At 52.7% G+C, this 20,206-nt stretch overlaps 1 protein-coding gene across 4 annotated transcripts in view; it reads right to left on the bottom strand.

Moving 5' to 3' along the window:
- ITPK1 (inositol-tetrakisphosphate 1-kinase) overlaps nt 1–20,206 on the bottom strand; it is a 182,490-nt gene that overhangs the window by 73,233 nt on the left and 89,051 nt on the right. For 2 of the 4 annotated variants that reach the window (XM_073998133.1, XM_045396900.3), the window contains exons 1-2: nt 4,751–4,840; nt 4,145–4,270 (exon numbers count right to left, since the gene is read on the bottom strand). Coding sequence is in view for 2 of the 4 variants with exons in the window: in XM_045396898.3 (XP_045252833.1) it covers nt 4,145–4,270 (126 nt within the window). In the remaining 2 variants the exon portion in view is untranslated. Of the gene's footprint in view, nt 1–4,144; nt 4,271–4,750; nt 4,841–20,206 lie in introns of those variants that run through there. The other 2 variants (XM_045396898.3, XM_045396896.3) reach the window with 1 other exon arrangement.

The raw sequence follows: 20,206 nt of genomic DNA on the forward strand, positions 1-20,206 counted from the left end.
GTGTCACAGCAATAAGAAAGCATGGGATGTTTTAAGCCAAGCTGTGCTATGATCAGACCCATGTTTTTCCTAACTCATCACTTGAGGTGCACTGAAGTCAGTTCTGGGTCTGCCCACCGGCCTCCCCTCTTGGCCAGGAGCTCCTGGGCTACCGCAGAGGACCCTCTCCTTGCAGTCTGTGTGCAGACCGGGAGTTCAGGGAACATCTGGGGGACAATTCCCGTCCTTCTAATAAAGACAGGGAAGAGGCAGCAGTTGAGACTGAAACCTCCTTGTTAGTTCTAAGCTTATTCAGGCAGAACCCCAGGAAGGTCCCCCGAGGCAGCCCCACATGACCCATGGATCACAATCACTGCAGCCCTTCAGAGGCAATTCTGGGGCTAGAAGGGGAAGCAGAAAAGGAGGGCGGGCCCCTTTCCTCCCACCCTGCGTCCACACCTGGCAGATGGCTCTGGGCGCCACGGCGAGGAGAAGGCTCATGTTGCTCCCCTGGGGAAGCCACTCACCGGGCCAGGAGGCCCCTAGTGTCCCCAGGCCCAGGGCAGGGATCCTCTTGGCACGCCAGCCCCACTTGCCCATGTGGCCAGGCCCTGGGGGCCCCTGCCTGGGTCTGCACACCGAGAACCAAACCTCAGGCAGAGCCTCGGAGGCACCAGGCTGCTGGCTCCACGTGAACCTTGGAACAGAAAAACAACTGAATCATCCCAACCGAGTCTCCGAGCCAAGCCATTTAGAAGCCAATCAAAAACACACAAAAAACAAACAAACACAAACAAAAAAAATCCAAAACCCTGGGGCAGTGGTGAAGGTTCGGTGACCAGCAGCTTTAAAGTTCTGCAGTAAGCCTCTGGCCCACACCCTCCACCTGCTCACCAGGGCAGCCAGAAGCAGGCACGGCCTCCTGACTGGGAATTTCTTCCCTCCCTGGGGACCAGAGCTTTCACAGAGGCAGCCTGGTGCAGTGCTCCGGGGCCCTGAGGAACATCTCAGAAATTTCTTTTCCTCCACCCACACAGCCCCAAACCACTTCCTCCTTCCTCCCTGGACCTGAATATGGCCTGTGGAGAAGGCCCTTCCAGCTGAGCCCCTGCTGGGGCAAAGCATCTTGCCTCTGTTTTCCTGCTCACAACAAAATGGGAGGACCCCAGCTCTGCGTGCTGCTTCCCCTGCCTCTGCCTGTAGCATCCCTATCCCTCCCAGTCCTCAAACCACACTCATGCCTCCTTGTTAATGCCTGGAAAATAAAATTTGAAACAAAAATCTGAAAACAAAGGGCATGACTGAGGTCAAGTGTCCGCCTCCCTGGGTCCACATGGTCTGGCTCTGAACTTGCATCTTATGGCAGAGGGAGGGGGACGGTCAACGCTGACAGCCCAGTGACCAGGGGCAGGAGGAAGCGTCTTCCCCGGCCCCCATCCCAGTGTCTCTTGGTCCTTCTCTGTGCCGGCCCCGCCTGCCTCCTCTCTCCTGGGGCCTCTGGAAAGTGCAGCCCCGCACCCTTTTCCCCAAAGGATGGTTCTCTTCACAAAGGAGGAAACTTCCCACTTTATCAGATATCCAGTTTCTTACTGAAGCATAGACGGCGATGAAAATTTATCCCAGAAATACTGGTGCTGGGAGGTTATAGTGAGGTCACAGCAACCATCCTCCAAGACCCAGCCAAGACCCTACCTGAGAAACATATCTGTGGCTGCCTGACAGCCTTAAGCCACAAGTCCCCATGCTGCCCTCCACACATTCTCCCTGTAATATTCTTTTCTGCCCAGAAAAGGAACACAGTGGGCACTCTCATTCACTGTTTGTCTCTCACACACACACAGATGTCCAAACTCTCATTCACTGTTTGGACATCACCTGCCTGGGGAGCAGGCAAGAGGGATAAGAGCCTGGGAGCAGATGTTCCAGAACTCCAGGCCCAGGCTAGCCGGGAGCCGTGGCCCTCTCTCTAGGAAGAGCAACCGTGTGGGTGTGATGAAGTGGCACTCAGCTACAACGGGAACTTCACACCCACAGGCGTTTACTCCTCCCAGCAACCTGCCCACCCGAGGAGGAAGGAACTGAGGCTGGGGGGAGGCGACTGGCTCCTAAGTTTTGGAGCAAGGATCTGCCTTGAAGACAGTTTGACTCCCAAGTCCTCCACCTCATCCGTCTCTGGAGAGGCCACACAGCACGTGAGGAGAGCAAGCTAGCGCAGGCTCTAATCCTACCTGGACCACTTTCTAGTTGCCCTGCACTTGCTGCTTCATCCACAGGACAGGAATCATCGAACCTTACAGCTCACGGGAGCAAATGGGTCAACCGCCATGAAGCACTTTCCAGCAGGGCCTGGTATGCGGTAACTGCTCTGCAGTGCTTTCGGAGGTAACGGTAATCAGGTATCTGGAAGGCCACTGTCCCCCAGATGGACTCAACAAGAGATGCGCTATCCCTGTACCAAAGGGCTGTGCGGCAGCCCAGGCATGGCTGTGCTCCTCCAGAAAATGTCCCCTGAGGGCACCATAGGAACATGAACTGGGGACTCGGGGGCCTTCCGAAGGAGACGGGGGTGAGGCAGGAGCAAATGGCTCAGGGGAAAGTCGCTGTGTGACTTGGATTGGCTGTGGACCACACCCCAGGAGAGTTGTGTAGGCTGGGGCCAGAGAGGAACAGAACAGCAAGCCCCCAGGATGAGCAGTGGCTCACCTGAAAAAGTCAAGACTGACCCCCGGCTCTGCCAGCTCCCTGTGGACAAGCTGCACATGTTCCCACGCCTCCGCTTCCTGCTTATCAACAAGGCTGGTGAGTCTGCACCAAGGCTGTGGGGATCAAATGCAGCACATGGGTGAGTGTTGATCAGCCCAGCCCTGGCATGGGACAGGGGCTCAGGAAGCAGTGCATCACCAGGGCACACTTCTCCTCTGTCTTGTTCCCATCGAGCCCCAGCACAATCCTCCCAACACGGTCTGAGCTTTTCTTATTCCTAGCACCCATTTTAAAAATAAGGAAACTGAGGCTCCATGAGGTCACAGAGGAGCCCAACCATGTTTTTCCCACAGTCTCCAGTCCGATGAAGGAGACAGCGTCCAGCAAGTAGAATGGACTTGGGGCCGCTGGCCGGGCAGACGCCCTGGAGGGCATAACATGTGACATGCCCTGCCCCTGAGCAGGGGAGGCCGGGAGCAGACTGCACCTGCCTCTGGGGCCACTTCCTGGTGGGAAGCAGGAACGTGCAGCAGGGAGTTGGCCAAGGAACAGGGTGAGAGCCCCAGGGAAGCAAGAGGGGCCAAGGTGGCCGACCCCAAACACACGGGGAGAAAATAGTGTCAGCAGGACGGCGACAGCGGATGACCAGGAGGCGGGCGAGATGCCCTTTGTCCTGATGAAGAAAAGTAGGGCACCAAATCTGCACCTATCACATGCTGGAAACCCCAGCTCAGGCATCCCCATCCCACTAGGCAGGCCCGAAAACAGCTACCATCTTGCCTGCATTTTCACTGACAATACAACTTTGTTTTTCATGACCTCTGAGCCGCTTTCCAGAGGACAGAATCATGTTCTTGTCCACAACAGAAAGAACACAGAACAAGTCAGTAGCCAGCATGAGAACCCCAAGGCAGTGGGCAGGACCTTCGAGGCTGCTGGGGAAGTGGGGTGGGGACAGGGAAGTGACCAAGGGACTCAGCAAGATACCTCTGGCTGTGCTCAAAGGTGAGTACCCAGGTCAAAGTAACGGGCAGAGGCAGGGTTCTCCACCAAGGCAGGACTCAGTTCAAAGGCCCTCGGGGGTCCCCTTTATCATGTGCAGCAAAAGGGTTCCATCCCTTGTGCCCACCCGAGCCGGGGGAAAGAGCTGTGCGTGCCTGTGCTGAGGGCGTGGAGGCCACACTGGAACTCAGTGGTGCCTCATCAGTAAACCGTGTCTACACAGCCAGGGGGTGGAGACGGCCCAACCATGACCTGGTTCAGTCCCCATGCTACACCCGAGGACACCGAGGCCGCACAAAGCACCTGCCCGTGAGCCCACGTCTCGCCAGTGGCAGAGCCATTTCTCCAGACTATACCTCCAGAGAACCGCTACCACCCTAAACACGCACACGGCCATTCCAGGGCCTCCCCTCCTCCTCCTGAAAATGCCACAGCCAAGGGCTGCATGGTCCTCACGCACCTGGAACCTGTGCACCAACTCCAGGGACTGGCTATCATTCTGGTCAGCTTCAAGAATGACGTCGGTCAGCTTGTGGATGATGACGTCCAGGGGGCCCTGCTCCTCGATCGGCCGGCTCAGGTTCAGCTGCGAGGCAGGGAACACAGACAAAAGCAACAACTTCAGCACCTCAGTCCACTGCCCCCATCCTCTTGTCCACCCCAGGGCACATCACCAGAGGACCCTCGAGCCTCCCTGTAGCACTCTGGAGATGGGGCAGGAGGGCTGACATGGAAAATATAGACAGGACAAGCAGGACAAACCCTCTAAGACCCCACAACTCTTCTCTCCTGCTAACTCCTCAAGGGCACGGCCCACGTTTGTACTTCTGTTCCCCAAGTCCCATGCTATCCAGGATGTACAAGACACATAAGAGGAATCAAGGTGACGGTGTCAACAGGCCAGGCAAGTGATGCTGAGAAATGGCTTTACAGAGAAAGGCTTTTCTGAACATGTCCCATCTGCCCAACCACCTAGGGAAACTAGGGCTCCAAGGGGTTAAGTAAATGACTAACGTCACACAGCCTGATCAGAACTTAGATCTAAGCGGATACTGCTTCTGCTAACCTATAAAAAGTCTTGGCAAAGCTGTGGTCCTCAGGAATCTAGACGTTGCTGCTTCGAGCGACCAGCCGCTTGCACTTCACACTGAAATCTGGGCTCGTCGGGAGAAGCGAAGGCGTGCAGGGCTGCCTGCAATCTGTTCCACGCTGCTCCCCTGCTTTGCCGGGGAAGGTGTTTATTTTTGCAAGTGCCTGAGGTTGGGATGATCAGTCCCCAAGGCCTCTGGCCAACAGACAGTCAGCGTCACCTGACCCCAAGACAGGAACACCTGCCAAAAGCCGGGGCAGCCTGACACCCGCTGCCTGACCCGCCACATGCCTCCCTCCCGGCCCACAGCCACCACCACCTGCAAGGCCAGTGACTCGGAGGCAGCAGCGCCAGCCCGGCACCTGGCTGACCCCCAATTTGGCCTCAGCAGAGGCCAGAGAAGGTCACAAGCCCCACCCCTGCTCTCAACCCCACCCCCAAGTGGGTTTCGCTCCAGGATTCAAGGCTGATTGTTTTAAAGATGTTACTAAAGACATCATAATGACAACTACAAATGGTCACTGGCAGTCGGCACCACGCTCAAAGCTTGCGTGCATTTCTTTCATTGTATTTAACAACCACTACGAGAAGTGATTTTACAAATGAGGAAAATGGAGGACGGAGACTTTTAAAACCTGCCTAGGGTCCCACAGCAGGAAGGCGGTGGAGCGGGAACACAAATTCAGATCTCAGGCTGCGCTTCTCACTCCATTCCCCGCTGCCTGCCCCCACAACCCCGCTCCCCATGCCTGCTCTGTGCCCTAGGCAGCTGTCCTCTAAGGCCACAACCACCTGGCTGCCTTCTCCTCTGGCCAAGTCGGGCCAACTGGAGGCACAACAGAAGATGGGCAAGAAGGAGAGAGGGAGGGTGTACTTGCAGCATCCTCACGCCCCGACCCCCTGCCGTATTTCTGGCAGGAGTCACAGCCCCCATGGAGCAGGGCAGCCCCTCTCTCAATACTACCGCCTTCCCTACGGCTCCAGGTATGTTTTGGTCCCCTTGTCCCCTCAGGCCTGGGGGTGGTGACAGCTCTCAGGGCTTGTTAGCAGGGAACTTTGTCCTGTGCTGGCTCTCAGGTCTGCCCGCACCCTGTGATGGTCCCTTACTAAACTCTTCTCCGTTGCACCCCCGGAACACGGCAGCTCTCATCTGCTGGTGTCTTTAACTCGTCTTTCTTACTGTTTGCCAGGAAAGATGTTAAGGGATTTCCCCTATATAGAAAAAAAAATCCTTTAGACCTCACAATAAGAAACTACTGAGGAATGCTGTTCCCTCCCCATGGTGACAGGCCTGTGTACAAAACAACACAAAATAAAACCAAAACCAGGCTAGCTGGGAAGTTGCCCATCTCTGGGGCTCTTGGGTGAAGAAGGGGACGGGAAAGACACTTCCCAGTATCTCCTGAGACCTGGCATTGGCTCATCCTCACGGCAAGCCCAGGGGCCGGGGAGGACGCTCCCTGCTGCACAGACCAGGACACCAACGGCCCAGGAAGGAAAATGACCAAGCAGGGCCACGCAGGTGGAGCGGCCAGGATAGAGACTGTGCGGCAATGCCCACGTGTCAGCCTCCACAAGCGGCCCGCTGACCTGGGCTCGCCATCCCCTGGGGCCTCAGTTTCCCCTTTGATAGAAAGAAGAAACTGCAAGAGCTTTGCTGGGCTCTCATCACAGATTCCAAATTACACTCCACCCAACACCTCTTCCCAGAAAAAGCAGAATCTGAAGGAAGGTAGAGAGGCCATGGGCAGAGAACACTGGGCTCTCAGACACAGCCAAACACCAACCCATTTCCACTACAGTCTGTGGCTCCAGTGGGACAGGCACCACAAACGAGAGGCCAAGACAGCTACGAGCGCAGGGGGAGCCGGGCCACAGGAGCGACGCATGCGGGCCTGCAGAACCCCTATGCCCACCAGGGAGACGGGACACCACATCTCCAGACAGCCCTCCAGGTTTCCCTGCCTGGGAGAAACTGTGGCGTTCCCTTGGTGCTGGGGAAGGAGGTGAGCAGAGGGGACGCCCTGGTGTCCTCGCCTGGCATCAGCCTGAGGCCCGTAGACCTGACAACCGTGGCTGTTTGGAAAATAAGCTCTCCGCATCCCCGGCGCTCCACTGAAGGTAAACAGCTGAGCTCTGGAAACGGGCCAGCCTCCTTTGTGTATTTTCCAAGCATTTTCATGCCAGTAAAACCCTTTTGTGAGAACAGCAGCTTGGGACACACATCAGGCCTAGGCCGCTCTCAGGTGCGGCCGCCTCTCGCTGTGGCATCTGTGCTGGGTACCAGCAGGGCTGTTGGCAGCTCTGGTGGCTCTTCCTCAGGTGACTGACATGCCACAACTGCCCTGAAGGGGTCTGTCCCCTGAACACACTGCAAACGGGCCGCAGTCTCCCTCCGCTGGCTGGAAAAGAGACGGGCCCTTGGGTGCGGCCCTATAGGAGAAAGGGCCCAGCTCCTGAGACTGGGGAGGCCATGGAGGAAAGGACACTGTGCAGGGGGATGCCCGAGGGGGAAGGGCACCACAGAGGCATGTCTCGCAGATGCCATGGGGACAGGAACTCATTTCAAGGTTGTCATTCTGCTTTTCTGACCACACTCTGCCCCCAGAAAAGAGAACATTCCCGGGGACTTCTTGTCCTCCTCAGAGGATGGGGTCTGGATTGTCCCTCTCAGCAGGAGCAAGAGTGTCTCAGTGAAAGGCTGCCCGCCGGGACCTGAGGTCTGTGGGCGCTCTGTTTCCAAGTCACGCCATCTTGCAGGGCCCATGCTGGATCCTGCTCTGTGTGGCGCTTGGAGTTCAGAACTCGGAGAAAACAAGGGGCCACTGTTTCCCTCGGGGACGAAGGCAGAGACTTACTAGAGCTGGGGGCAGGGCCGGGAGACGGGACAAAGGCCTGCAAACCCCAGTGGCCCCGAAGTCCTCTTTGACTTCCAAAATGATTAACCCAATCGTACCCAGCCTGGTAACCACGCTGAGCTAGATCCTGACGCTCCCTGTCTCTCCCAGAAGCTGGAACTGGGGAGGGGTGGCCAGGCAGACAGGCCTAGAAACCCATCCCCAATCCACCAGCTTCTGAACAAGAGCAGGTCAGTGAGCTGTGGAGTACCTCCGTTTCCCCAGTCATAAAATGAGGGTGCTATTAACCCTTCCCTGCACCTCACAGGATTGTTAAGAGTCCCAGAGCGAAAGTTCAATCCTCTTTCACATTTCTCAACTCATCTCAGCCCAAACAGGAAGAATTAGTGGCTCCCTTGTGTTCCCCATAGCCCCAGAACCCTTTGCACATCCCTCCAAGATTGCACCATAACCCCAGTTATGAAGCTGATTCTTTAATCCACTGTCTCCTGCTCCAGAGCTGGAGGCTGCTCTTCCTCTGTGGTATCATATAATCTTTCTGACCCAATTCCTCAATTTCTCAGTAACTGGTTTCCAATTACTCAGGTAATGGAGAGGGCTGTGTCGCCACCATCCTCTAGGAATCTCAGTTTCCTTGTCTTTAAAGCAAGAAGCCTTGCGATCCCAGCACTAGCACCCAGCTCTTGCATACTTGCTTGGTGCCAGGCTCTGCTCTAAGCACTTTACATGCAGTGAGTCACTCAATTCTCACAATGGTCTGAGATGGGAACTCATGAGAGGCGCAGGGTGGTTAAATAACATGTCACAATCTCACAACTTCACACCCACTCTTAGCAGTACCTAGCCAGTGACACTCAATAAATGTCAGCTATTGTGTTTCCCTATACTTACTATTCTTATTATTACTGACCAGTGGAAACTTCCCAAAAGTTTTGTCCCAACCAATAAAGGGTGAGAGGGCTGAAGTCTGACTTATTCCTCTGCCCTCTCCATGGATCTGAGAATCTGGGACAGAACTGCCATCGCCAAAGTTCAAAGGCCTTGCCGAGCAGAAGCAGGTCTCTCCAGAAAGAAAAGTCAGATCTGGAAACCTCATGGACAGACTTCAAAAAGGACGCTGTGGCCGGACATAGTGGCTCGCGCCTGTAATCCCAGCACTTCGGGAGGCCAGGCGGGCAGATCACTTGAGGTCAGGAGTTTGAGACCAGCCTGGCCAACATGGTGAAACCCCATCTCTACCAAACAACACAAACATTAGCCAGGTGTGGTGATGGGCACCTGTAGTCCCAGCTCCTTGGGAGGCTGAGGTGGGAGAATTGCTCGAACCCGGGAGGCAGAGGTTACAGTGAGCTATCACGCCACTGCACTCAAGCTTGGGAGACAGAATAAGATCCTCACTCAAAACAAAACAAAACAAAACAAAACAAAACAAAACAAAAAGAAAGGAGCTTGGCCTTGGAGGACTCCATGCCAGTGGTGTGTTTTCAATGGGTTTGATTCCAACGAAGCCTGGAAAAGAGGAGATGGAGGCCTTCCCCTGGCAAGTACAACTCTCACTCTCAAAGGAGCTCCAGAGAGGTGAAGAGCTAGAGGTCACCGGGGGCTGCCACCAAGACCAGCAGCCTGGGACAAGGACAGTACAGGTCACCCTAGCAGCCTCTGCCCCAGGCTGGGGAGGGAAGCTGTTGAAAACGCTCTCTGACCCAATTCCCTGATTCCTGAGTAACTGGTTTCCAATTACTCAGGTAATGGGAAGAAACAGCAAACTCATGAAGGCATAAGAGTGGATAACTTTTCTCTACAAGATAAAGGGTTGAGACAATTAAATGGCCTGAGGATGGCGCTACCTTGTAGAGCCAAAGTTCTGGGAATTTATGAGCTGACATCAGACCCAGAAAAGTCACACCCATTCAGCAAGCACAGCTCCTTAAGAATAGGACTGGCCCTGAGTTCTCAGGATGGGCCAGTCCTGTTCTGCGTTCTCAACACTGGGTGTTGGAGGGCCAGGTCCAAGAGCAGGCAAAGGATAAGCACACCCACTCCTGGGATGCTGGCCTATGGAAATGATCAACAGGTGAAGGCCACTTCTGGCCTAGGGAGAGTCACTGACCACACACTGACAAGAGAAAAGACACAGAGTGCATGTGCGAAAATGGGGTGCTGGCTAATGCTGGGCATGCCACCACAAAGGGCTAGTTACGAGCCACTGAGATGGTGTGGCTGGGCACAGTGGGGCACACCTTTAATCCCAGCTACTCACGAGGCTGAGGTGGGAGGATCGTTTTAGCGCAGGAGTTTGAATCCACCCTGGCCAACATGGCAAGATCGCATCTTTTTCTTTTGAGACAGTCTTGGTCTACCATTGAGGCTGGAGTACACTGGCATGATCTCCATTCAATGCAAACTCCGCCTCCCGGGTCCAAGCGATTCTCTGGCCTAGCTTCCCGAGTAGCTGGGATTACAAGCGTGCACCACCACACCCAGCTAGTTTTTGTATTCTTAGTAGAGATGGGTTTCACCATGTTGGCCAGGCTGGTCTTGAACTCCTAAACTCAAGTGATTCACCTGCCTCAGCCTCCCACAGTGCTGGGATTACAGGCGTGAGCCACTGTGCCTGGCCATATCTCTTAAAAAATGACAACAACAACAACAACAAAAGCAGTCACTGAGATGACAATGAAGAGGTCTTGATAGAGATAAGGGTAGGTGCTTGAATTACAACCACACGAACCAACACTTACTGTGGAAAAGGCTGATAAGAAAACCCAGAATATGAAAATAAAAGGACTGTGGGTAGCAGCTGCTTTTCTGTTTTTGTTTGTTTGTTTGTTTGTTTTGTAGAGTGCTGGGTTTCACCATGTTTGGCCAGGCTGGTCTCAAACTTCCGACCTCACACGATCTGCCCACCTTGGCCTTCCAAAGTGCTGGGATTACAAGTGTGAGCCACCACACCTGGCCTATCAGCCCCTTTTCTGGACACAAGGCAGGACTGCACTTCCTGATTCCCTGGTAAATGGGTGATCGTGTGACTCGTTGTGGCCAATGAGCTGTGAGTGAAAACAGAACATGCTGTTTCCTGGGCAGAGCCCGTAACTGCAGGAGTGAGGTCTCCAGAGCCCTCTCTCCCCTCTGGTGCAAGACCAGCGACCTTCCAGATACGGCTGCTCAGCTGTGGATCTCTGAGTGAACAAGATGGACAAAGCCTCTAGCTGGCCCTGTGGACACGTGGCATGAGTGCAGAATAACCCACGGTTTTCAGCTAAGATTCTGAGGCTGTTGGTAAATACAGCACAACCTAATCTGTCCTCATAAAATAGGTGGTCCCCCTACCCCAAGCTTTTCTTTTTCATTTGTTGAGACAAAGGAAGGATGGAAGGGAAGGGAAAGAGAAGGGGAGAAAAGCAGATTAAGGCAATCAGGCCCCGACAGGTAACTGCAAGATTGAGAACGGAATTTAGTCGTGATTTTTTTCACATTGTAGTTTAGTATTTGGATGAGAGAGGAACGGGGATTTATCCTGTAAGAGGAAGATAACTTGTCAGAGTCCTTAGGAGCAGAAGGCAGGAGCCTCCATAGAGCCACATTACGGACGTGGCTACTCCCCAGCATCCCAGGAAAGCTCACCCCTAGCAGTCCCCTCAATCTGCCAGATGAGTCCCTCGATCCATGTGTCTTGGCCGAAGGGCTGCTTCATCTGTGTTATTGTTCACAGTGGCACCTGAGAGGCTACAGTCAGAGCTGATAGGAACTAACCCCTCCCTCTGTTGCCAGGCACCAATCTAGTCCTATCCCGGGGGGAAAGTATGAATCACAGGCTGGCAGAAAAAGAAAAAAAAGGGGCATAAAAGGGCTGGCAGATCTGGACCCACAAGGCAGGAATCAGAGGCCACGTAACAAAGCCTGACCGCACTCTGTGTGTGTTGTGGGGAGAGCGGAGAGGATCCCACACATTAACCTCCTGTTGCCAGGCCTGGAGGAAGGAACTTGCAGAATCCTCTTGCCCACAGCACTCCTCCATGGCTGGCCAGTACTCTTCTTCCCAGACCACCACAAGCACAGAGGTGCCCCCTCCCCAGGGAGAAGGATGCCCAGCGGTCAGGGGGCAGGGGCTGAGCCTCCAGCTGTGCAGCCTGGGAAAGGGTACATCCCTCCCCTCCCCAAGCCTGCTTCCTCGCCTGCGGAGTGACAGTAAAGAAATATCCTTCCTATAGTCATGATGAGCACACAGCCAGGGCCGGCCGTCGATTACTTCCCTCTGTGACTAGAGCTGACTATGCTGCACTGGTGTCAGCAAATAGGACTTTCTTCCTCACATGAGGCTGAATGTTCTCTGGCCTCAGCGGAGGCCTTTCTGTCTTTCTTAGGCTTTCCACCAGCATGATTCTGATCATCACCTCCACCAGAACTACCAGGGCCCTTATCATATTCCAGGTGCTGCACTGAGCAAATGACAGACCTAATCTCCTAAGTACGTAAACTCCATGTCCTTAAGAGGCAGAGGCCACTGTTGCCATTTCACACATGAAGCAAGGAAGTCAAGAGGCAAAACAACCGAACTGAGGCTATATAACCAGCAAATCTCCCCCAACACCCCCAGGTCCCTGTGGCTCCAGGACACAGGCTCCTGAGCCTTCTGCCTTCATCAGGAAGGGGAGTGGGCTGACAACATGGCTGGCTGGACGTCCTTTCCTGACTTGCAGGGAGTGAGACTGGGGGCAGCTGTCATGTGGTCTGAGATACAATCTGAGGGGGCCAGAAGCAGGGAAGCACCCACAAGCACAGTGTTGCCAACCCAGACTTGCCCCAGCTCCAGGAGAAGAGGACAATTCTGAAATCCTAGCTGGCAGGCCTCAGGTTTTCAACCACACCATCTCCTGAGAGCCACCTGGGTCAGGAAGCCAGAGCCTATCCAGGGCTGGAATCAGGGTCTTTCCATCCTGCCGGCCACCGACACAGCACACCACTGTCAGCTTCACGAAACTCTCCAAGCTGAAGGGCCTGGCACTGGCACCCCAACCCAGAAAACAAGGGCAGGAACGGAGGCTGTGGGGGCAAGCAGGCAGTGGTAAGGCCTAGCACCGCCCACGTTGCTGTCTTTCTATTTTAGTTGTGGTGGTTTTGCCAGGCATAAAATCTTGACTTTTCTGTAATTCAAATGTATAAATATTTTCATCTTTTGATCTTTGCTCCCTAGACTGTTGTTTAAATCAGCCCATGGTTTTCTCAACTATTTTTACATTTTAAGTTGTTATCATTAAATCTTGGATCCACCAGGAGTTGTTTCAGTGGAAGACTGAGGTGTGCATCTGTGTACATTTTCTTCCCGATGGGCTCTCAAGTGTCTCAACAACATTTACTTACCCATCTTTTACCCACTGTTTTCAAATGCCAATATTTTCATAATTCCCACATATTTTGGACTCTCCATTAATTTGTCTTGCATCAATACCACATTGATTTGGTTTGGTTTTCTTTTTTCCACATTGTTTTAATTACAATAGCTTCATAATACAGTTTAATACCAGTAAGAGCTAGGTCCTCCATTTTTCACAATCTTCCTGACCAGTCATGCTCATTTATTTTTCCTACAAACCCTTACGAACAGGACTTGGAGCTGGGAGCGGTGGCTCATGCCTGTAATCCCAGCACTTTGGAAGGCCAAGGCAGGTGGATCGCCTGAGTCCAGGAGTTTGAGACCAGCCTAGATGACAGACTGAGACCCCATCTCTAAAAAAATACAAAAATTAGCCAGGCTGGTGGTGCACACACGCCCATGTCTATCATCCCAGCTACTCAGGAGGCTGAGGCAGGAGCGTGGTTTGAGCACAAATTGCACCACTGCACCCCAGCCTGGGTGACAGAGTGAGGCCCTGTCTAAAAAAAAGAAAAAAAGAATAGGACTTGGATGGAGAATTAGTTATATTTATGTATCAATTTAAGGAAAACCCATGGTTTGGTCATGAATCCTCTTAACCAGGAACACCACATTATTATATTTGCAACTCATATCACAAATGATTAATCTCTCTCAAATATAATTAAGATCGTACAAACTGATTTTTTTAAAAAGACAACCTAACACAACAGAAAACATGAACAAAAGATATGTTTGAATGTAAGTACAGAAAATTAACTACAAAAGGCTCCCAACATATAAGTATTAGAAAATACTCAACCTCATTTATATAACAAATGCAAATTATAACTACATTAAGATATCATTTTTTTATGTACCAGATTGTTGAAAGTTGGAGAGATGGTTAACATGCTGTGTTGGCCAGGGCTGGGGGGATGTGAATTTGACCATCTCAAAAGGCAGCAAGTCGGTAATATCTGTCACAATATCCGGGTATTTCTCACCCAGGACCACCTGATCCCACAGGGTGAACTCACCCACATATGCACTTACACACATTGCTGCACTGTTTGTAATTGCCAAAAATTAATAACTAAATAAAAGTCCAACAAGAAGAGACTGAATCACTTATGATGACCCATATGGTGGAAGACTATGCTGCCACATAAGAGAACGGGGAGCGCTTTCTGTAGTGACATGGAAAGATCTCCAAGAAGGTGCCGATCACTGAGCATAGCACGCTAGAATATGTATGGGGAGGGAAAAAAAGGGTTACACAAAATCAACATTTGCCTGTACAGTAAGTCTTCATTGAACATTGGGGATAGGTTCTTGGAGGGTGCGGCATCAACTGAATTGTACAGCAGGTCCTCAGATAACATCAATTCCTTCAACGTCACTTTTTTATAACAGTGAGAAAAAAATTGGTTTCATTGTACATTTCGTTTAAAGTCACAGTCCTCAAGAACCTATCGAAGACTTAAGTGGGATCTTACTGGATATGCACAGAGTATGTGGGGATGTGCACAAGAAACTGGTCAGACTGGCAGCCACCACGGGGGAGAGGACCGGGGGGCTTGTGGGACCAGGGTGAAAGGGAGACTTCTCATCATGTGCTCCTGGAAATTTAAAACCAGTAAAATGTCTTATTTACTTACTGAAAGTTTGTAAATTACCAACTGAGCAGTCTCTAGGAAGAACACACGTTTGAAGTCAGAGTCAGACAGGCTTAGATTCAAATCCAGCCAATAATTAACAGCCATCGAGCACCTCTGTGCACCCAGCCCAGCTCTAAGCACTTGGCATGAACTATCTCACTTAATCACCTCAATGACCCCGTGAGGCAGAGCCGATTATTATTCCCCTTGTACAGATGGGGACACCAAGGCAACTCGCCTTCATCCACATAGCTAATGAGGAAGGACCTGGGAGAGGCCGGGCCAGGGAGGCAGACTCTGGGCTACACAAGTGGAGAACCACACTCCAGATGTTCCAACACAGGGACACGTCTACAACATGTGCACGCACGTGGACAACCGTGTACATGTGGCTCTCAGGACTCCTCCGCAGATCTCAGAGCCCATGCACCAGCCACTGAGTGAGCAAGACAGTCATCAACAGAAAACAGAAATGATTTCCACTGCTGTCCAACTGCCCTTTCCCACCAAATGGCACACATGACAACCTGAGTCTCACCCAGGGCCACTTGACCCAGCTGCTCTGGCTGAGCACAAGGGGCTCACTGAAAAACCCTCCCTGCTCTCAGTGCCCGAGGAATCCTGGCTCTCCTCTCTCCAACATCTGGCCTGAGGCTTCAGTACTTTCCAAGTCACCTAGAGTGCAGTGGGAAAAAAAAGGTGCTGGTGCTTGGCTTTCTGCACTGAGAGGACCTCAGTGGGAAACTGGCACTGTGGGCTCACACATCTGCTGGCTCCAGCCAGAAACCTGGAGGCTGCTCTCCCATAGCCACATACTCAACTTGCCCTGATTCCCTTGCATGTGCACAGGAGCCACAGGACATGTCCTGGCCAACAGAATGGGAGCAGACATAGTGGGGGCTTCCAGGCCAAGCTAGTTCAAGTGTATGATGAACAGCATGCTTTCCCTAGACCCCATTCATGTGGCTGACGAAAAACACTTGGATGACAGAACAACCTGATGGAGTGAACCCAGATTGAGTCACTGCTTGGAGGGGCCACCAGTCTCCACTGGACTGGAAACCAACTCCCAGAGGTACAGGACAGCCTATTTTAACACCTTTGCTCAGCCTGTTGACGAGCTCTCCAGCCAGGACAATCTCTCCCCAGGCACTGCTCACTATGTGCCTATGCCAAGGATGGCTTTGGAACTCAAGTCCCAGGTACTGGAAGCAATGGAGCAGCAGAGGCAGCTGTGGGCAGACCTGGGCCTTCAGTCAGTGATCTTCAACCCCCTTGAGACACTGTTTCCTCACTGGTACAATTAAGCCAATGACAGCTGCCACCAGCATTCCACAAGACCGTGTTGGTGAAGCCTTAGCACCAAGCCTGGGCCAGAACAGGGCCCCTGCAGGCACCCTCCCGAAGCAGGTGTCAGTTCTCGGACCCTCCGGAACCCCATCAATCACAGTTCCCATTGGATCTCCCACCTCCAACGCCAAATGGTTCAGCCCACCATTGGTAACCGCCTTCAGGTTCAGCTTTGGCATTTCTAAGCCTCAGCGTCCCAGGCACGATGGTGGGGCTGTGGCTCCTCCCTCCCATTGAGAACGCTTCACTGCCTCCTCACAGTGGTGCCTACTCAGGGAGAACAGAGAGGCTCAAGCTGACTGAGCTTACACCACTGATGAGTCACAGAGCATTCTCCTTAGCCTGTGCCCTCTCTCTGAGGACAGGGACTATGTCTTATTCCTCCCCATGTCCCCTGTGTGGCCCGGCACCGTGCCCAGTTGTTCTAGAAACCAGCAAACATGGACTGAATTGATTCCCCAAGGCTGGCGAGATTTGTGCCATTCACCTATCCATACAGTATGTACTGGGCATTTCCATAACCACCCTCCGAGGACATGTTATCCCTGCTTTGCACCAAAAAAATGAGGACAGGATGAGATGAGGGAACTTGTGGAAGGTCACTGAGAGTAAGGGCAGGCCCATGTTTTCTTACCACTCCCTTCCCCACAGCCAACACCTCACACTACCCGCCCCTCGCCTCCACCTGGGGCCTAGACCCTTGGGGACCCTGAGCTTAGTTACGTCTGTGTTGGACTCTGGAGGGTATGGTGGGGGAGGTGAGAATCTCCTGGTTAAAGAATTCCACGATGTCCCAAGCAGCCCGGGAGTAAGCCACACATGCCCCGGGCCTGGCAGGGTAAGAAAAAGCAAGCCGTCTCTGGGCAACAGAGTAGTCAAGGACACTCGAGCCACCCTAGCTTCAGTCCCAGGGTGTACCTTGTAGAGAGGAGACATGGGCCACAGGAAACTCAAAATGCACACAAGCACCAGGCAGCTGTGCTTTCAGCCAAGCTGGCAGACCACAGTCCCTGTGGGCCAAAGATGCCACGGCTCTTACAACAAGCACACACAAGGCAGGAGACAGCCACCACCCTTGGTCACCAGCACGGCTTCCTGGGCATGACTCTGGTCCTCCCAAGCAGGCCATGGGCATCATGCAGGCCCCTTCCTCTAAAGCCAAGCATAGTGAGGATCGGACAGTCACAGACACCGACCCTCCCAGGCCCAAAGAGAGTGGACAGGGCAAGGGTAACAGAGGAAGCCACCGACAGTCCCCAGCCGATTGTCTTTGGTGCACCACATCTGACTGTCCCAAAGCTGAACACGTGCTGTGGCGAGGGATCGATTTCTGTCTGAGCTCTCGGCCAGATGAATTGAAAGGCTGCTACCCCCTTCCAGACACCCAGCTACCCTGTCTCTCTGCACTTCCCACAGAGGATTTCAGATCCAGGACTGAACCACCTGGATCCCAACTTCCCTCCCAGATGGCGAGCACGAAGTTAGCGCGCAATGCATGCGGCACTCCCTTCCAACTGCCAACGTGGGAGCTGAGGGTGTGAGAGTGGCGCCCCGCATTTACACTCAGTAGAGCTGACTGGAGAACGTGCAAAAATAAAATGAGGTGACACGTCCCACTTGACAAATGCTGAAAACATCAAGAATGCAGTCACAGCCACCCTGCTTGCTTCTGCCCTTTATCCAAGATGTAAATAAAAGAGAAACCGTTACTGCTTCATGAATCACACACAAAAGCCTGTTCTTTACTCTGCTCCGGTTTTCTCAAAGCCTCAGTTTGTGTGAGTGATGGATGGGAAAGACAACAGGCCTTGTTTTCTTTCATTCGTTCATTCATTCATTCACGCACTCATTCACTGAGTAATTAAGTGAACAGAGTAATTCTGTGCCTAGCATTGCTCAAGCTCTGAAGACACAGTGTGAAGACGACCACCAGGTCCCTGTCCTCAGTGCTCACACTCACACCCTAGTGTGGGAGACAGACAAACAGGTAAATGAAGTGACTGCAGGCGCCACCAAGGGCTGCAGTATCAATGAAGTGCAGAGGGCATGATGGGAAAGGGGGGCACTTGTCAGAAGGCCTGGTACAGGCTAAACTGTGTTCCCAAAAAACAGTATGTTGAAGTCCTAAGCCCCAGTATCTCAGAATGTGACCTTGTTAGGAAATGGGGTCCTTGCAGATGACCTTTGTTAAGATGAGGTCATACCAGAGCAGGGTAGGTCCCTAGTCCACGATGACTGGTGCTCCTATAAGAAGGGGAAATTTGGGCCGGGCGCAGTGGCTCAAGCCTGTAATTCCAGCACTTTGGGAGGCCGAGACGGGTGGATCACGAGGTCAGGAGATCGAGACCATCCTGGCTAACACGGTGAAACCCCGTCTCTACTAAAAAATACAAATAACTAGCCAGGCAAGGTGGCGGGCGCCTGTAGTCCCAGCTACTCGGGAGGCTGAGGCAGGAAAATGGTGTGAACCTGGGAGGTGGAGCTTGCAGGGAGCTGAGATCTGGCCACTGCACTCCAGCCTGGGCGACAGAGCGAGACTCTGTCTCAAAAAAAAAAAAGAAGGGGAAATTTAGACATAGACCCCCACAAACGAGGAACATCGTGAGGAGACAGAGGCAGAGATGAGGGTGATAATTCTACATTCCCAGGAACGCCAAAGACGGCCGGCAATCCACCCCCAGCAGGGAGAGGCGGCTGGTACAGGTCCCGCCGCCTCGGAAGGAGCCCTGCGTGGGATCTCAGACTTGTCACCTCCAGAACTGGAAGGGGTGCATTTCTGCTATTTAAGCTGCCCAGTTTGTGGCTCTTTGTGACAGCAGCACTGGCAAATGAATCCAAGGTCTCTCTAAGGAAGGGCTGGGCAAGAAGAAGGCCCAGGAAGAGACCTGGGAAAGAATATTCTGAACTAAGAAGAAGGCAAGTGCAGGGGTCCCGAGCAGAGGAGGCCAGCGTGGGTACAGGGGGCAGGGGACAGGGGACAAAGAGGTGGGGGCACAATTAGGAGTCAGGGTCCTCAGAGTGGGGGAAGCTGGCAAAGGGCCATGAGTGAGGGAGTTAGATGCCTCAGTCCCTTTGGAGAGACCGCTGTGTAAGTTAACACAGGTGAGGCGTCAGCACCTTGCCTGGTACAGGCTGTAAGCGCTTCATACATGGCAGTTGCCATTTTTATGGCCTCATGGAACAAGGGACTTAGATAAGATTTTCGGAAACCATGATGCTTTGAAGAGAGCAGCAGGCTGGGGTCAGGAGCCTGGCACTGACTTGCTGTGGAACCTCGAGCCATCATTTCCCTTGTCTGGAACCTGGGGGCCTGGGCTTTAACGAGGGCCCCAGACCCCCTAAGGTTCCCTGGTCTGGCTCCAAGAGGTGGTGGTATGAGAATAAGTGCCCATCTCCAAGTGGGTTTCCAACTTCATGTCCCCAAACTTCTCCCCTTCCATGCCCTGGCTTCCGGCCTGGGATGTTTATTTTTGCTGACAACAAAAAAACATATTTCAATGCTTGCTTTATCTCCATGTTCCCCCTAGAATGGCAAATGGCAACCCCGGTCACAGGTGGCAAAGAATTCTCCAAGCCAAAAATATTTTCTATGCATCCTTTTTAACAATAAGCAGGGGAAACTCTGACTCAAATTCCTACAAAGCCTGCACAGATTATTATTTAAGCCCTGAAGCTGTACTCTTTCTATATTCATTGCTTTCCAGTCCAAAGTGAGCATTCCTTGAGGCAGTTTTCCAAACTGGTATTTGATATAATAGTAATAAAGCAGCCGGGTGCAGTGGTTCATGCCTGTCATCCCAGCACTTTGGGAGTCTGGGGCAGGCAGATCACTTGAGGTCAGGAGTTTGCAACCAGCCTGGGCAACACGGTGAAACTCCATCTCTACAAAAAATAGAAAAGTTAGCTGGGCATGGTGGCACGTGCCTAGAATTCCAGCTGCTAAAGAGGCTGAGGCAGGAGAATCACTTGAACCCAGGAAGCGGAGGCTGCAGTGAGCCAAGATTACGCCACTGCACTCCAGGCTGGGCGACAGAGCGAGACTCTGTCTCAAAAAATAATAATCATAATAAAGCAGCATTAACTTTTTTTTAAACATTTCTTGAAAGGGGGAAGTTCAGCACTCAAAATCATTTGCAAAGACTCGGTTGTGTCAAGCTAAGCAGAAGCTTTGCTGCAGGACTTCTCAGGTACTTTAATACATTCACTTGCA

This window comes from Macaca fascicularis, chromosome 7, assembly GCF_037993035.2.
Source record: "Macaca fascicularis isolate 582-1 chromosome 7, T2T-MFA8v1.1".
NCBI classification, from domain to species: Eukaryota; Metazoa; Chordata; class Mammalia; order Primates; family Cercopithecidae; genus Macaca; species Macaca fascicularis.